Raw genomic sequence first — 18079 nt, 5'->3', positions numbered from 1 at the left:
TAAATAAATCCAACAATCTTCAGACAACTTACATTATAACTTAACTAAAATTTGCAGCAATAAAAAACTTTCCTCATCTCATAGTTATTTTCTCATCTCCTGAAAGCATTGATTCATATATGGATCCACGAATATCAACACTTTATTTGTATTCAACCAAACCATCTTATGCTTGTTTTATAACCTTAAATAGCAACTGCTTCCAGATAAGCCTGCAAGACAAGTCCATTGGGCCGAAACCCATAAAAGAGCATTTTATAACAAGGGTCACTAATAAGCAGCAATTGTGGAGTATTCAGGTCACCAAGAATGGACTCATGACTGATCTCAATGGCCAAAATGATGGCCAAATAGGAAGGAGAGGCAGAGGGACCACGCAACTGTGTTCATTGGCTGCAGTTTCCTTGGAATCCACATCTCAGAGGACTTGTTCTGGGGCCAGCAAATCAAGGCAACTTTGAAGAACACCAACATTTCCACTTCTAAGGAGTTTGAGGAAATTTGACATTAGTCAACACTCAATTCAATTTCAACAGATGTACTATGGAAAGTATAGTCACCAATTGCTTCACAGCCCAGGAACACAGAAGGCTGCAAAAAAGTTTCAGACCAAACCAAATCCATCACAGACACCAAACTCCTGTCCACTGAAGTCATGTACATGAGGCCCTGCCTCAAGAAGGCAGCCAACATCATGAAGGAACCCCATCACACTGCTTTCTCACTACTTGCTTCAGGCAGAAGGCACAGAAGTATGGATAGTTCAGAACAGCTATTCTCAACCTTTTATTTTTCTTGACGTTTTCCCCCCCACCCCACCTCCCCCACAGACCCCCCGACTCTGCTCAAAGCTCAGGTCCCCATTCCCTGCAAAGCAGTCAAAATTTCTTCTCTACTTCTACCAACTACATAAAAAAAACAACAAAAAAATTGTTTACTTAAAACTACTATGACCCCTGGGGCTGATTTAGAAAATTGCCAGTCTTTTTTCCCAGGCAGAAAACATCAAATACTGCAGGGCATGGGTTGAAGATGGGAGGTTTTATTTAAAAAGTTGTTTTGTTCATTGCCTTTCTCTCCCCCGCCCCCCCATCCCCAACAGAGTGGTAGGTGCCTGCAACACACGGCTGGAAACAGATATTAGGTATATTTAAATTGCATACGAGAGGCGTATGAAGATGTATGATATAGGTGGATAATGGATCATGTGCATGATTACTTTAAGTTGGCATCAAGGTTGGCACAGACATCAGGGCCTGAAGGGTCTATACTGTACAATATTCATATGGATTAATGCAATTACTGGTGGTGAGCAAAAAAGGTTGGCATAGATGTGGTGGGCCACAAGGCCCATTTTAAAATCATAATAGAACTCACAAGGGTTCATGCTGTGAAACATGCAGCTCACAAGGTGGGGAGGGGGAGGAAACTCGAACATTAAGAAATAAATCTTAAAATTAAGCATCAAACATTAAGGAATGAAATGCAACAGGGTCTTTTAGACAAAAAGGGCAATAGAAATTGGCAATTCACTTCAACTATGTGGATGTTGGGAATGAGCTTTGACAAATATCTATTGGTCAAAATCAAAGACTATTTAACACTAAATAGTAAATAGCAAAATGCTACAAAAACAGCCATAATTCAATAGAATGGCAAATCAAGGTTTTTTTAAATTAAATTTAAAAATACAGCACAGTATACAGCTCCTTCTGGCCCATGAACCCATGCCACCCAATCGCACTAAGTGAATGATCACCTTACTCCTGTATCACTCAGTCACACAATGCACAAGAGGGTAATTTTGTGTATAATTGACCAAAATAAACAAAATTCTTGTTTGGAATGCAGTTCCAGAATCACAGGTACGATGGCAGGAAACTGGAAACATTTACAGCTTCAACATTTAAACAAGTGATACATGTGGTCATTACCACTGAACACGAAACTTCTTAAAGCTCAAGGGATGTGCATTTCCATAGAATGAAACAAACAGGCTTTTCTTAAGTTATTAAGTTAATATAGCATTCACTCCATTATCAATGATGAGATAATCACCATACAACAAGTAGACATCCGAGGCCCATCACAGAAATACTTGTAGTCATGTTGAATTCGGCAAACTACATAGATTTTCTTCTTCCTGGAATTCTCTTGTGAAGGCTAGCTCAATACAAGGAATTAAAGTGGAGTTGAATAAGTTTTTGAAAGATTGGGAGAATGCAGCAGAGAAGTAGAAGCCTGGTCATATTAAACAGCAGGGCAGGCTTTGAGGGGCCAGGTGGCATATTTCCGGTCAAGTGATTTCTTTTTAAAATCGGCTTTCTTGTGATTGTGCAGACATGACCACAATATATTAAAATATATTAAAACACTTAAAATATTTATAAAACAAACATGTCACTTGAACTGCTCTCTTTTAAGGTTATGAAATGTCCTGCAATCAGAGAGACATTATTGAAAGATACAACATGTTCTGTGGAACCAGAAGGATCATTAGTACCTCAATACTTAAATTCATTTTTTTCAATTGCCAGCAAATGCACTGACTAACCTTGTAAAGCTGGGCAACTATTCTCTTCAAATGTTGATATGAAATTTGTCTCAGTAATCTTTAACAACCAAGACATGTTTATTCAGATGACATAATCTGAGAATACTCCATAGTTGTATATAATTCTACTTAAAGTCAAACTGGTTCCAGTGTAACATACTATTCAAGTTGTCTCTAAAATAACATCTTTCAATGCAACTCCAGTTTTATAGGTCAATAGGATAAATTATGTTCACCATACTGGTAAATGGACCTCACGTAATCATAACTATTCTGATTTGATTTTATGGGGAATGAAGAGAGTTATAGGAGATGATAACTCCATGATCAGCTGATTGTTTTTTTAAATTTAGAAACAGCTACAGGCAGAACTTTATCATTATGACACCCAACACAGAAGAAAAACTTTGAAGAAATGTGGAAGGTAATCAATGCATGCTTAAACCATTCGATTCATCAAACAAGAGAAATTTCTTAGAATTATGCACATAATGAAAGACACAGGAAGAAACACATCACCACAAGGAATATTTTTGACTTTTATGATCAGTTATCAAAAATAGCCTTGAAACACAACTCTGTTCATGATTTTTCTTGACATAATGAGTTCTGCATTTCTCTTTCTCCCACCCACTCCCTTGTTCCCTGGACCCAAGGTCATATTATTCCAGAAGCCAAGTGGGTGGGCTTGGGAGCAACTCCCAAATCTCTCTGCTTGCCAAGCTCAAAGCCAACCACTGAATTCAGATTATGGTGTTTCTTGACAAAGGGGAAACACTCCACTTCATGCAACACTGAAATGGCAAACTTTGCTTTCTCACCCACAAGGCAAAATGAATGACATTGTCAATCACACACAAAAGAAGTTTCGAAATGAGGACCGTTCGGACACTCTTGAAGGTGCAAAGGCTTCCTTTGTTCAGATTAATTTTCTTCCAGAATAGTAGTTCGCATAAACAAAAAAAAAGTTTTTAAAACGCAGAACCAAGGGCAACAGAGAAGATATTCATTTAGATGGGCAGCATGAGGCTTGGACTAGAGTAGCGAAGAAAACAAAAGTGACAGTCCTCAAGCGACTGCTACGACTCAAGGGCGACCTTGAACGAGTCTGACGAAGGAGGAGGTCAAGAAGCACAATGTTTATAATAAATATGCCAACAGCGTGCTCCTATTTAGAGAGCTGGACGGCAATTTCGTGCACTGTGCCAAACGATGCGAGACCAGCTGGTGCGAGGTGCCAGGGTAAAATCCTTCACTGGACTTCAGTCCACTTGAATAAACCTGGGCACCTTCCCAGCGCCACCTCAACTTGTTACGCTGCAAACTCTCCAACAGACCAATTAACTCTGCTGCTCTTCACCAAAAATAGGAATTCCGAAGGTGGGCTTAGCCACTTTGAAAAGGGGTGGGGGAGAAGGACAGTGTCCAAATGATACCCACTGGGTCCCCCGCACTGGGCTGGGCTTCCCTCCCCCAGTGTCAGCTCAGCCACATACCTTGTTTGACGGTCTTCAGACGGGTCGGGTCTCTGCTCTTCTTCACCAACGTGCGCACATCATCCAGGGGGAGTCCAGACGCGTGCACGCCATCAACTTCCAGCAAGAGTTCGCCTTCCCGGAGCTCCCCGATGCTGCAGACGATCTGCTCCCGACCCCCTCCCTTCAGATAGGAGAACTCCCCATTCTCGGCTCCACCCGAGATCAGGCCATTCAGCTCCTCGACCTGGCTCCTGTCCACCGCGCTCTCGTGCACTTTAGCTGTCCAATGGTTTTTCTTCTGAACCACTTTCGACATGGTGCTCACAGCCAGCAGCCAGTCCCAGCCCCGCCAACGCCACAGGTGATAAACGGTTCATAGGCTCACTCCCCCTGCACCACCCTTGGAAGGGTTCCCGTGGCCTTGACCGTCAGCGGGTCCCCAACTCACCAACAGACCACCTTCAGCAACAGGCACGATCCAGAGTTGCTGCCGGCGAACCTCCAGCCTCTCATTTTCAAAGGCACTGTAAACATTTGACTGCAGCCTCCGCGATCTCCCAACACAGCAATGGGTGTTCCCGGGGTCTGAAACTCCAACTTCCCAACGTTGCGAATCTCCGGGACCTTGTCCCGACACCGGGGACGGGCCCGGCGGCTCCAACCCGTCACCCACTCTGATTCAGACTTTCTCCGCAAGAGTCCTGCTGAATTCTTCCAAACTCTCACTCTGTTCCAGGTCACAGCAGCGGCCGAAGCGCATGCGCCAGTCCACCCTCTTATCGCCAAAGGGAGAGGCACGTCAGCCCTCGCGGGGCCCTAAAGTCCGCCTCCTCCCTTGGCGTTACGATTGAACTGGCGCAATAACTTCAGACAGATATGTTGCAAAAACAATACTGCCTTGTATGTATTTTTTTTATAAAAAACTTTGAGAAATTAGCACTTGCACCAACATCTTGAATTGGAAGTTCAGATTTATTGTCAGTGTTCATGACATCACTGAGATTCTTTTTTTCTTTCCTGAGAGAAAGTGCAAAAAAAACTGTCCTCAAGAAAATATGTACAAAAGAGAGATAAAGTAAAAAACGTAAAGCAACTGCCAAACAGAAAAAAAAAGTCAATCATAAACTCAGAGTCCTTAAATGATTGAGTTTGTCGTTGGGGAGTCTGATGGTGGAGGGGTAGCAGCTTTTCCCGAACTGGCTGGGGCGAGTCTTGTGCCACCGAGACCTCTTTCCTGACGGCAGCAGCGAGAACACAGTCGGTCCTGGGTGGTGAGGGTCCTGCTCTCCTGTTGCAACTTCCCTGCAGATTTTCTCAATGGTGGGGAGAATTTTGCTTGGGTATACTGGGCTGCGTCCACTACTTTTTGCAAGGCTTTCTGGTCAGAGGTGTTGGCGCCCACCTCCCTCCCCACCACAATCCCCCACACCAGGCGGTGATGCAGCCGGTGAATTAATAATCCATAGGTTTATTGAATGGTCCAAAAACATGAATTCCACAGAGAGGAAATATACGTTAATTTGTAAATCTGAAGTCAGTGTGAATAAATTTTTTTAAAAACCCCAAAATCTGCAGATGCTGGGGTTGAGTGTAACACACAACGTGCTGGAGGCCAGGCCCAACATGTTGGTTACCCTTTACTTCTTCTGAATGCTGCATCATTTTCTGAGTTACTCCAGACTGCTGTGAGCTGGAACAGAGTGAGAGTTGGAGGAATTCAGCAGGACTCTTGCGAAGAAAGTTAAGGTGGCTACAAAACTTCTGAATCAGGTCATTCTGACCACTGTCCTTAAGAAAAGATCCATGTCTGATTGTTGGTTATGTGGTTATATGTGGGTCTCAGAAATACAGTAATGTGGTTAACTCCCCACAGAAACACCCAGACAAATTACTTAATTCACTGATGAGTTCTCACCTGCAATTAGACATGTCGAATAAATGCTGGATTTGTCAGCAGTGTCCACATTGCATAAACAAACCTTATAAAATAGCAGAAGAACCTAATTTGGACAGGGGCTGTCATAGGGCAAAGCCACAAGAGATTGCAGATGCTGGAATATGGAGCAAAAAAAAAAGATGGGGTGCCTCAGCAGGTAGAGTAGCATCTGTGGGAAGAAGGATTTGTCTGAAGCAGGGTCTTGACAATCCTTTCTCAGTTCTACATCTACAAAAAAAGTGGGTGGAAAATGTTTAAGAGCAGAAACTTTGACTAGTTTTACTTCATATAAACTAAGTGTCTAAAGATTCAGAGGTTATATTAATGATCAAACCAAAGATTTTGTTCTGAATTGCTCATCGACATGTGATTGATTATGATTAAAGACACACTATCTGTAACAGAAATTGTGCAGAAAATCCCACATGATTCATATCCAGATCCATGCAAAAGCATTAGACCAAATCTTACTATAACATTAATGATGTGTGCCATTAATTTGATATTCACTTATAGAATTCTTTTTTCACGTGACAGATTGTTGAAAATGTGGTCTGTTAACATGATGTGAAGGAAATTAGGGCTACTGGGATTAGAAAGAACAAGATACATCCCCTTGATCAATAACATTGAAGGAATGTTGACTTCACAGCTCAAGGACAGACAACAGAAGTATGGATTGGAATATGTGAGAAGGAAAGAAAGGGGAAGAATAAAAGAGATAGAAATGGTTTTTTTTATGTCTCCAAACAATTCAATCTAAAAGAAAAGAAGGGCAGCATGGTTAATGTAGCAGTTAGCACAACCCTGTTACAGCACCGGTAACTGTATGTTCTCCCCGTGTCTGCGTGAGTTTTCCCCAGGGGCTCCAGTTTCATCCCACTGCTCAAAATGTGCTAGGGTTGTAGGTTAATTGGGTGTAATTGAGCTTGTGGGTCAAAAGGGCCTGGACCGTGGGGCGTGTCTAAATTTAAATTTAAAAAAGAATGAATTTGATTGAAAAATTTTTAACAATCCATTGTTGTAATTATTAATTCTCAATGCCAGAGAGGTTGATTGGCAATCATTAACACTTCACTTTGTTAAACTAAAAGAGCAAAAGCATTTTCATGATGACTTCCAATAGAGGAACTGCATTATGTTGCTGTACTCTAGTACATTAATACAATCACATCATACAGCTAAAATCTTTTTAAAGACAATCTAATAGTGAAATGCCTTTACTGCAAAACTAAAAGCAAACATCAAAATTTGCTTATCCATTTCAAATAGTTTTATTGTCAATAGAGGATGAGCAAATGTAGGTTCTTGGGAGTCACTATCTTGGAAGATCTTTCCTGGAACCAACACACCAATGGCATCATGAAGAAAGTCTCTACTTCCTCAGGAGTTTGCGGAGGAGCTAGTGGAGTTGTTCAAGTGAACCGGTGCGGACTTGAAGGGCCGACATGGCCTGTTTCCGTGCTGTAAACGGTTATATGGTTATACGGTTGTATTTCCATCTGTCCCTCACATTAAGTTATTGTACATCATCAGAGAGTAAATAATGACATCACCATTATTTTGAAATGAAGTTTAGTCTATTCTGTCACATGCAGTTGATATTGTTTTTTTTTCTTTCTGAAGAAGACATTGAGGCTGGTTTATAACATTAAAGGATCAAGAATAGAGTATTCACCTAATTGATCCCAAATATAATGAAAGCCTCCGATTTCCTGAATTCCTGTAAACTCTATTAGTGCACTAACAAATGTGTGTCTGTATCAGTTTGATTGACTTTGCATGACCAATTTCAGCTGTCTGAGACACCACATTGAACATGGTCGTCATAATCATGGCCTTGGAGAGAGCAGTGCAAGTAAATAACAATCTTTATTTCCATTTATGAACATTATTTGGTTGGCTTCATCCTTAAATGCTGGTGCAAGGATTTGGTTTGAAACAGTAAATGTTTCTCTCTTCACAGGTGTTCCTGCTTTAATTTCAAGTTTCCAGCAGCATCAGTATTTTGCTTTCATCTTCTGAATGATAATAGCACCACATCAGGGAAAGGTTACAACAAAAAGGGAACAGTTCAGCTCATGCAGAATCAATGGTTTTTGACGTCCATTGTTGCAGTTTACACTCCATCCATCCGCTATGCTAGTTTCTTGTATTATGACAATTACAACATTTTAAAAGCCCCTGCAATAAGAGCTCCAAAACATCCTGGAAATGCAGTTTGAAAATACAAGTAATGAATGGAATACTCAGGTTTCTTCAGAAAGAATGCCAAATCCATCCCTAAGAAGACTAACACACAGGTTGAATCAAAATGAGAATGGATAAGCAATGAAAGTTTGACAATGTGGTGTATTTACCCTAAAGAATGTCTAACACAATGGGAACTGTGATCACTCATTATTCTGTTCAAGATGGCGTCTAACTGAGCACACATATCGAAGGTAACATATTACATGACATCACACAGACATGTGCTTACTTGTAAATAACTGTACAGTTTAATTTAAATATGTTAACACTGTGGACACTGCAGTGAACTTAAGCACCACTTCAACTAATTATTTTAACTAGAACTACCAAACAATCTAACTTGAAAATGCATTAAAATGGGAAAACACACAAAGTCTTTAAGTCACTGCACCTAGTCTTTAGATGTGCTGGAGAATGTTTTTCCTCTCTTGGATCTTTTCAGGGATGAAGAACACAGAGCAGGAGTACCAACTTCAGACTTTTCTGGAGCAGATAACCTCTCATTTCTGACTGACTCTACTGGCTGTGTGACCAGTGCTTGGCTGGGATCTTGCCCCTGTGCAGCCACTAATGATGGTGTCTCAGTATCCAGTTACGGGGCTATACATGGGCAGCAGAGTCAGATTGTGCCAAAGGCAGGACGTAAGGGGGATTGTCCGAAATCGGCACTGAAATGGGGTCCTTTGTTGCTCTTAACTGGTTGATGTGCCATTTCCCTATCTTGTCACCCACTAGCACAGAATTTGAACATGGACTTAGTTTCTTGAGAATTACTCATGTTTCTTCATGCTCCCTGTAATTTCATATCAATACATGTTCTCCGATCTTCAGAGATCTTGTCTTACTCGGGGATGTCAATTGCTGAATACGAAGTCTGTGTTTGGGTGCACCGCAGCAAGTCAGGTTCGCAAGTTGCATCCAAACATCAGATCTGCTGCCATATGTTTTGTAGTGGAGTGCAGTGTTGTTCTGAATAATAACAGAAATTCTGCACTTTTATGATTCGATGATGTTTTTAATGAACTGTTTGCTTTCGTTGTCTGCTTAAAAGTCTTAGCAAAGTGCTCCACTTCCCCAATCGTACTCAGATGGTAGGGTGCAGATATGTGCTGCACATTGTTGTTTCACAGGAACTGCTTGAAAGTGTTTGATACAATTTGAGGTCCATTGTCCAAAGGCAGTTCTATGGGTAATCCATAACCTGCAAACACACGTCGTAGTCTCAATTGTCTTTTTGGTTTTTTGCATTCACCACACAATCAGCCATTTGGAGGGCGCATCGACAATAATCAGAAAGATTCCCTTCCATAAATGGACCAGTAAAATTAATATGAATTCGGTGCCATGGTTGTGATGGCCATTTGCATGGATTAGCTTTTGCATTTCGTGGCAGATGTGGCATCTCCAACCATCTGTCCAATATCTATGTCAACCGATGGCCTCCCGATATGCCTTCATCTGGAATATTTCTGGATGATTGGTGTGGATCTCTTTTAAAACAGCCTCTTGCAATTTCTTGGGGATGATTGTTCTTGACCCCTACAACAGGCAACCTACTCGATCGAGATTTCATACCATCAAGCATAAAAAAGCTTTCAAGTCGGGGTGGGGGGTGGTAATACTGTCAGGTTCGGGCCACCCATTTAAGGTGAAGTACAAAATCTTCAAAAGTGTGGCCTCTTTTCCTACCTCCGCTGATAGCCTTAGATGTAATGGGCAAGTGGTGAAGTTGTTCCTGGTTGTTAGCTGTGGCTTCTGCAGTCCAACTGATGTTCGCTTCTGTCTGATCTGTCGCAGGCAGAGATAAGAACGATAATGAATTAACGTGACCATTTTTGTCTGCAGGGCGATGCTTTAGATCACACATGTCAAACTCTGGCCCGTGGGCCAAATTTGGCCCGCGATATAATTATATTTGGCCCGCAAGATCATTTCAAAAATGTATTAGAGGTGGCCCGCCCTGCAGCGCGAGCCGATGCTGTTTTTTGGTAATGTCACCCCCACCATCCTCCCCCTTCATTGCACATCCTTCCCCACCCCCTAACTATCCCCTCCCCCCTAAAACCACCCCCCTTAAAAGATGGCCAGAATATTCTCAAAAAGGAATCCAGAATGGTAAAGTTCCATAAACCTTCTGCTGGGAATCCTAACAACACCCGGGCGTCAGATCCACGGGACGCGGAGGGAGCCAGAGTGTTGCAGGTTGACCGTGCAAACTTTGAGAACGGGGAAAACAAAATTGTAACACGAGAAGTCTGTCGATGTCATCAGCTGGCAAGCCAGTTGGAAGGCTCCCCGCACAACCAGTCACTTCTCCCACCTGTCGAGCGGTGCGGCGGATTGGCGAGCGCCTGTGATTTCCTGTCGGCGCGACGGACATGGCAGGCTGCGCACGGCCCCCGTTGTTCCGCAAAGGCTGATCGGCAGCGCGCTGGGCCTGAGTGGGTGGGTAAGCAGGGGTGGGCAGAGGGTGTAGGTGAGGAGTAATGGGCAGGGGAAGTTATGGTGGTGCGAGGGGCAGTTAGAGGGAGGGATGAGTAGAAGGAGGGGTGGATAGGGAAGAGGTAAAAGGCGAGGGGCAGGGCAAGTAGGGGAGGGGTGATTAGAGGGTGAGAGACGGGTAGAGGGAGGAACAGGTTGAGGGGAGAGGCAGTAGAGGGGCGTGTATAGGATGGGGTGGGTAGAGGCAGAGCGAGTGGAGTGAGGGGTGAGTAGAGGTTGGGTAAAGGACTGCTCAGGTAGAGGGATGGTGGGTCGAGGGTGAATGGAGGCCTAGAGCCTGAGGAGTGAGCAGGAAATGCTGAGTCCTGATGCAGGCCAAAATGGACACAGCCTGTGAATGCTGACTACATCTCCACAGGGACCAAATAGGTTTCCCTCAGGTCAAGCAAAGGGTGAACTTGAGCTACCTACTCCTGACCTGTAACATTATCCTCCTAAAGTTATATCCTAAAGTTTAACATTACATATGTTGAAATAAGAGAAAACATGCAGATGTTGTTGAAAATTTTCAATAAATATTTAGTTCGGCCCTCGACTTAGTCCAAGTTTTTAATTTTGGCCCTCTGTGAATTTGAGTTTGACACCCCTGCTTTAGATCATAATCATATGCCACGAGCTCCATCGCTCATCATTGAATTCTTGCAGCTGCTAGCACAGGAATGCCTTTCTTGGAGCCTAAGATCAAGCTCAGTGGTTTATTGTCTTTCACTAAAGTAAACTTCCTACCATGTAGGTGTTGGTGAAATTGCTTGAGACCAAAGATTACGGCCAGTCGTTCCTTCTCCAGTTGTGTCTAGTTTCATTCACAAGCCGTCAAAGAGCGGAAAATGCATGCAACTGGTTGTTCTCCCTTTTCTGTGACTTGTGACCATACCTAAACCAACAGGTGAAGCATCAACAACAAGAGTAACTTCCTTGCCTGGGTCATAGTGAACTAGAACATTGTCCCTTGAGCTCAGCAGTTTTTTTCAAGAGATTGAAAGCTTTGTGGGTTTCAGTACTCCAACAACATTATTGGTCTTTTTTCAACAATTGGTTGAGTGGGCTGCACAACATTGACAAGTTGGGGATGTGCTTTCAATAATGGATAACTGAACCTAAGAATGATTGCAATTCAGCAAAACAGCTTCAGTGCCAACTGCATCTATACTGACTCCTTCATGATCAATCGTAAATTCCAAATATGTTACTCATGGTACCATACATGCACACAGTTGTCTTGACGCAGTCAGACTTTAGCTTGTTTGAGCCGGGCCAGGACATTTTCCAAGTTTGTTAGATGCTCTGCATCGTCACGCCCCGTAATGATGATGTCATCTAGGTAACATCCAACATTCAGTCCTAGTTCATTCATAATGGCTTGAGGCATTGCTGGGGCTGTTGGTATTCCATACGCCATCCTGGCATAAGTGAATAACCCCAGATGATTGTTGATAACAACATACTTCCTCAATTCGGGATCCAATTCGATATGTTGATATGGTTGTGATAAGTCTAGTTTTGTGAACTTTTTTCTGCCATTCAGAGCTTGAAATAATTCCTATGCTCTTGCAATTGGATGTCTGGGGACTTGCAGGGTTTGGTTAATTGTGACCTTATAATCACCAGAACTTGGAGTTTCACCACTGGGTTTTCTGATCAGTACAATAGGAGCTGCCCAGTCGCTGAACTGAAATCTCTTCATTATTCCTTCACCTTCTAATCTGTTGAGTTCAGTCTCGATTCCTTTTTTTCATAGCAAAAGGCACTGACCTTGGCTTAAAGAACTTCGGTTTAGCTTCCACTTTCAATTGCAATTTGATCTGGACATGCTGAATTTTTCCAAGGTCCTTCCCGAACACCGTCTGGTACTTCTGAAGCACCTACTTCAGTGTTGATTTTTTTTATCATCACCAGTTTGTACATTCTTCACCGCACCAATTGCCTTCCACTCAAGTTGGATGTGCGCCAACCAATCCCTTCCAAACAAGGTGGGTCCTTTTGTATCTTTCTTTCTCTGTCCCTTATACGCAATGCTCACATCACATTTCCCTAGCACCTTAACTTTCTCTCCTGTAACCGCCTTTAACACAATGTCAGACTGTTACGTTTTAAGTTTGTCTTTCGGATCTTCCAGATTAATGACACAACTGCCCCTGTGTTGAGTTCCACCTCGACAGGTTCATTGTGAACTTTAATACGAACAAGAATTTCTGACCTGTGATCAAGTACACTACAGATGTACTTTAATGCTAAGGCCCCATCATCCTCCGAGTCACTAGACCTTCCGTCCCTTTCCATGATGTTTTTAACTTAGGAAGATTTTTTTTATACTTAAATTTCTGTTTTTTCTTTCTCCTGTGACCCTCTTTCTCTCTCTTTTCTTTTTATCTTGGTCACTTTGACTGGATCTGTCCCACATTGTCACACAAATAACACTTAGGCTTTTTGTTATAACAGTTATCAGGGCTGTTGTGGTTATTTCTCCCACAGCAGAAACATTTTCATCACTCCATTCTCGTCACTGCGTGCTCACCCTGTATAACATCGATGTGATGATTGGCCATTTCAAAACTCAATGCTATCTCATAGGTGGACTTAATGTCCACAATTTTTGTGATCAACAATTGTTGTTGGGCATGGCAGTTAGCCAAACTGATTACCAACATGCCTCTCAAGGCCTCGTCCAAAAAATTTCGAAAACTACATGTCTCCAACAACTTACGCAATTCAGCCAAAGGCTGTTTTGCCACCTTTTTGCTTTCTGGTATAGAATTTGTATCTTTCCACAATCCTTATTGGCTTTGGGGACAGATGATCACCAATAAGGTCACATAAACTCTTTATAAGACTTGGTATGTGGTTTTACCGGTGTCAGTAGAGTCTGGATCAGACCATATGTTCTGCTCCCACCTTGCTCAAAAATGCCTGTTTTTTTTTATTGCAAGTCTCAGTATCTCTCACATCATATCAAACCTATCTACATAATCATACTAGTCTTCAGTCATTCTATATTCCCTAAAATATCCTCTGCCATTTTCTCTATTTAATATTCAGTACCAAAGTAAATCCTCTATCCAAGTACTGTTTATTCTCACTCTTCCGTGTCTTTGTCACAAATGTTTCCATTGCAATGAACACATGCTTTCATCCTGTTGCTGTTTTCCGTCGCACTGGTCAATGTTTTCGCCACAAGAATTCTCACCTCCAACATCTTCTTCACTCAAAATCCTGTAGATTCCTTCATCCAGGGTGTAGTTTTTTTTTTGCTTTAATCCTCATTGCCAATTCTGTCATATATTTATCCTAAAGAATAGTCTCACACAATAGGAACTTTGATCATTCTTTATTCTGTTCAAGATGGCATTTAACTGAACACACATATTGAATGTAACTTATTGTATGACGTCACGCAGACGTGCAAGCTCGCATAACAGACAGCAGAAGCAAAGAGACTATGTAGACAAAGAATAGGTGAGAAAGAATTCACTGCAAAAATAGTGTTTCCCAGCTGCAGAAACCAGTCGTACAACTCTATATTAGAACATCTCAGAAACATCTCCTTTTCACTTGCTTCAACTGAAATAAAAATTATTACATCTATTATCTAAGTTACATTGGAGACTTTTACTTAGCGGCTTCGCTCTGGCATATTTATTGCTTTTTTTAATGCTATGCCTGGTGTCTAAAAAGCTCCAACAAGGAATGGTGGGGTCATTCCAGTTCCGGCTTTTGTCTGGCAGCAGTCACAGTGTCAGCCCCGAAATGCCTTCTGTGTAAAAGGCAAATCTGGTATTCCAGGATCAACTCAGGTAATGAATATGACATTCTAATGGCACATAATGTATGCTGGACCTATCAGGATATAATTTGAAAATTTTAAAGCAACAATCAGGATTCAGCATCTAATGGTTATGATGTCTATGAATTGGGGGAATGAAGAGATCCATGAGCTCCTTATCCTCTGTGCTGAGGACGAAATCAAGCGCCACATTATGGGAATGCAGGATGGCCCATTATTGGAGGAGCTTGCTCAGAAGCTTAGAGACCATGGCTTTGCTTGGGACAGGTTGCAGGTATTAAGCAAGCTGAAAAGTCTGCGTAAGGAATACCACCAGGTAAATGACCACAACAGCAGGAGTGGTAGAGGGCATTTGGACTGGTCATATTTTGACCTGTGCTATTCAATCTGGGGCACAAGTCAGTTGGTAAACCTGGTTGCTTCTCTAAGCAACATTGAGGATCCATCTTCCCCTGAGACCACTCCAGCTGTGTTTCCCTCCTCCAGCAGTAGTCCTGATGCCAGAGTCATGGATACAGAGGCCGGCATCAAGAATCCAGACCTCATGATGGATCAAGTAAAAACTTAATTCTCTTCGTGATTAACATTTTAATGTCATATGTTTTTGTAAGTGATTTTGCCTATAAAGAGCAGTCTTGCCGAAGTGTTAAATTCTTCTTTAGGACGCCAGCCCATGCAGAAAAAACAGAAAACAATAAAAGCCCAGGCGGTGACCAGGGAAATGAAGGAGGTGGACGATAAGAGCGTGGAGAGGGAGCATCTACGACTGGAGATGCAGAGGACCCATGAGGTGCACCTGAGGAGACAGGCTCAGGAGGTGGAGATAGCAGCACAGGAGTCTGATCAATGCGAGCTGGCTGTGGAAATGAATGGGTTTCCAACATGTTCAAGGACTTCTCTCTCAGCATGAGCTGTGGAACTAGGCATAACTCCTGCAGGTATGATTGGGCTCATGTCATCTTTTACATGACAGCACCCTGTTCCCACTGTACTGCAACAAACATCCGCACCACAGTACCGGACTCCTGCCAGTATTTTACTCCGGCACCACAGCAGAATGACAGCATGCAAGACACAAAAGAGGTATACAAGTCATTTAAATCCTCTTCTTCCTCCTCCTTCCTCCAGCCAACTGGAGTGATGTGACAGTGACTACTTTAGAACATGGGTATTGGTGTTTTGTATATTTGGACAGTTGTAAATAGTTATGCGCCGTTGAATTAAACCTTTCTATTGTTGTTTGCGTGTTTGCTGTCCACTACAATTATCTAACTTAGGCAATTTACATTTACTAAAAGTTGTCATTTTCTTGCTTAAAGGGATATAATTGCCTCATGGATCGTCTGGTGACTACGTGCTTGTGCACCTTGATGAACAACTCGATCAGGCTCCTGAGGTAGATCTGGCAGCTCAGTGCTCCACTCTGGCAAGAAGTGTTTCTAGTTTCACATGTATTGTGTAGAACACAAAAGGCAACAACAACGTCTGATACAAAAGTGGTACAAGTAACAAGTTGCTTGGCCAGGCACCTCCAGTGAACTCTGAGACATCTGAAAGCATTTTCTACCATCATCTTTGCCGAGCTCAAATGGTAGTTAAAGTGCTGCTGATGTTGATCGAGAGTGTGGTGGTTAGCGAACCCCTTCATCAGCCACATCTTGAGGGGATGAGCTGGGTCTCCGATTAGATGTGCAGGGATTCCACCCCTTTAACAGCTTTGAATTTCTGTGGGCAGAGAAATGAAGGTTTATAAGTACTTCACACAACCTCTGAAATGACAAACAATCACTTCACTAATGTTTTCTACTGGGCGTTTTATAATAACAGGATAGAACCTGACCCTTGGACTTGTCAAAAGTTTAATTTGAAGTCGAAGGCAAATGGAATGTTGGCTTTCATAAAGAGGGGATTGGAGTATAGGAACAGAGACGCCCTTCTGCAGTTATACAGGGCCCTGGTGAGACCCCACCTGGAGTATTGCATCCAGTTCTGGTCTCCAAACTTGAGGAAGGACATACTAGCTATAGAGGGTGTGCAGCGTAGATTTACAAGGTTAGTTCCAGGGATGGCAGGGTTGTCATATGCAGCAAGGCTAGAAAAACTGGACTTGTATCCATTGGAGTTTAGAAGGATGAGGGGGGACATGATTGAGGTATACAAAATCATCAGGGGGATAGACAAGGTGAAGTCTGATTACTTGTTCCCAATGATGTGGGAGACGAGGACTAGAGGGCATAGTTTAAGAATACAGGGTAGGCCCTTTAGGACGGAGATGAGAAAGCATTTTTTTACCCAGAGAAGTGTGAATCTGTGGAATGCTCTGCCACAGAGGGTGGTAGAGGCGGATTCGCTGACTATGTTCAAAAGAGAGTTAGATAAGACTCTTGTGGGTAACGGAGTTAAGGGTTATGGGGATAAGGCTGGAAAGGGGTACTGATGGTAATGATCAGCCATGATCTAAAATGGCGGTGCTGGCCCGACGGGCCAAATGGCCTACTCCAGCTCCTATTGTCTATTGTCTATTGTCTGTCAGCCATTCCTTCAATTTAATATATATAAATTTCATTGTATCCTATATGATTACATGTGACAAAAGAAGCACAATTGATTGATTGATCCACACACACATTACTGTACAGTGTGACCAGGCCAACCCACATACACATTTGTGATGCTGGAAAAACAAAATGTCTGTGTTTAGATCAATATATGAAGCACATTAATTGATCTCCAAATAGATGTAACTCAGGCCGTGATCCTTACCATTGGTTATGGTCCTCATCAGCTCGAAGAACAATAAAGTGCCATCCTTTCTGATTGTAGTAGGCTATGCATCCTTGGATGTGAGTGGGGGTGGGGGGGGGGGAGATCCCTGATGGGAATCAGTGGCATCAGCACACATTAGCTACCCCCATTCTACAAATCCATCCATTGTCTCCCGGAGTCGTGCATTACTCAGCAGGTTAACAAAATGTTAAAATAGGGGTCTCTTCAATGTTCCAGTAACCTGGCATACAAACACACACACACAGTGGCCATACCAACACCAAAATTACAACTTATGGATCGATATTCACATGGGTTAGCATATCACCACAAACCAACGGCAGGTCTAAGCCGAGGTTCCAGAGCCTATCATCACTTTGTTGTCTTGCGCCTCAGGTGTGGCTGAGTTCCAATACAAAGTCAAAAATGTTCCAAGACATATGGAAATGACTCCGCCACTCATCTTAATCATCAAAATTGTTGAGGATGTGGAGGGAGTCACGTGATGGAGTAGTGGCCGGACGGTGAACTCCAGCCCTCTCCAGAAAAGTCGGGAAAAACAAAAGAAAACACAAAGGCACAGAAATAAAAGTTACAGAAAAGTGAGTATAAAGGTGGAAAGAAGATGGCGACAAAAAAAGAAAAATCGAAAGCAACGGTAAGAAGAGAAGAAGAGAAGACAAAGGAGGAAAAAGGTGAAGGCCTTACCTGTCCAAAGAGGCCCGCTGCGGAGAGAGAAACCCGCTCCCTCAGGTCGGTAAATAATGGACTACAAAAATGGCTCGCAGAGCCGAGTAAAAGTGCGCAAC

At 42.6% G+C, this 18079-nt stretch overlaps 1 protein-coding gene across 7 annotated transcripts in view; it reads right to left on the bottom strand.

Moving 5' to 3' along the window:
* Positions 1–4771, bottom strand: part of magi1b (membrane associated guanylate kinase, WW and PDZ domain containing 1b) — a 444703-nt gene extending 439932 nt beyond the window's left edge. For all 7 annotated transcript variants that reach the window (XR_011357460.1, XM_069937122.1, XM_069937124.1 and 4 more), the window contains exon 1: positions 4051–4771. Coding sequence is in view for 6 of the 7 variants with exons in the window: in XM_069937122.1 (XP_069793223.1) it covers positions 4051–4348 (298 nt within the window). In the remaining variant the exon portion in view is untranslated. The remainder of the gene's footprint in view (positions 1–4050) is intronic.
* Positions 4772–18079: the final 13308 nt, after the last annotated feature.

The sequence above is a fragment of the Narcine bancroftii genome, chromosome 5, assembly GCF_036971445.1.
Source record: "Narcine bancroftii isolate sNarBan1 chromosome 5, sNarBan1.hap1, whole genome shotgun sequence".
In the NCBI taxonomy this organism is placed as follows: Eukaryota; Metazoa; Chordata; class Chondrichthyes; order Torpediniformes; family Narcinidae; genus Narcine; species Narcine bancroftii.
This window is presented reverse-complemented; position numbering and strand designations above follow the sequence as displayed.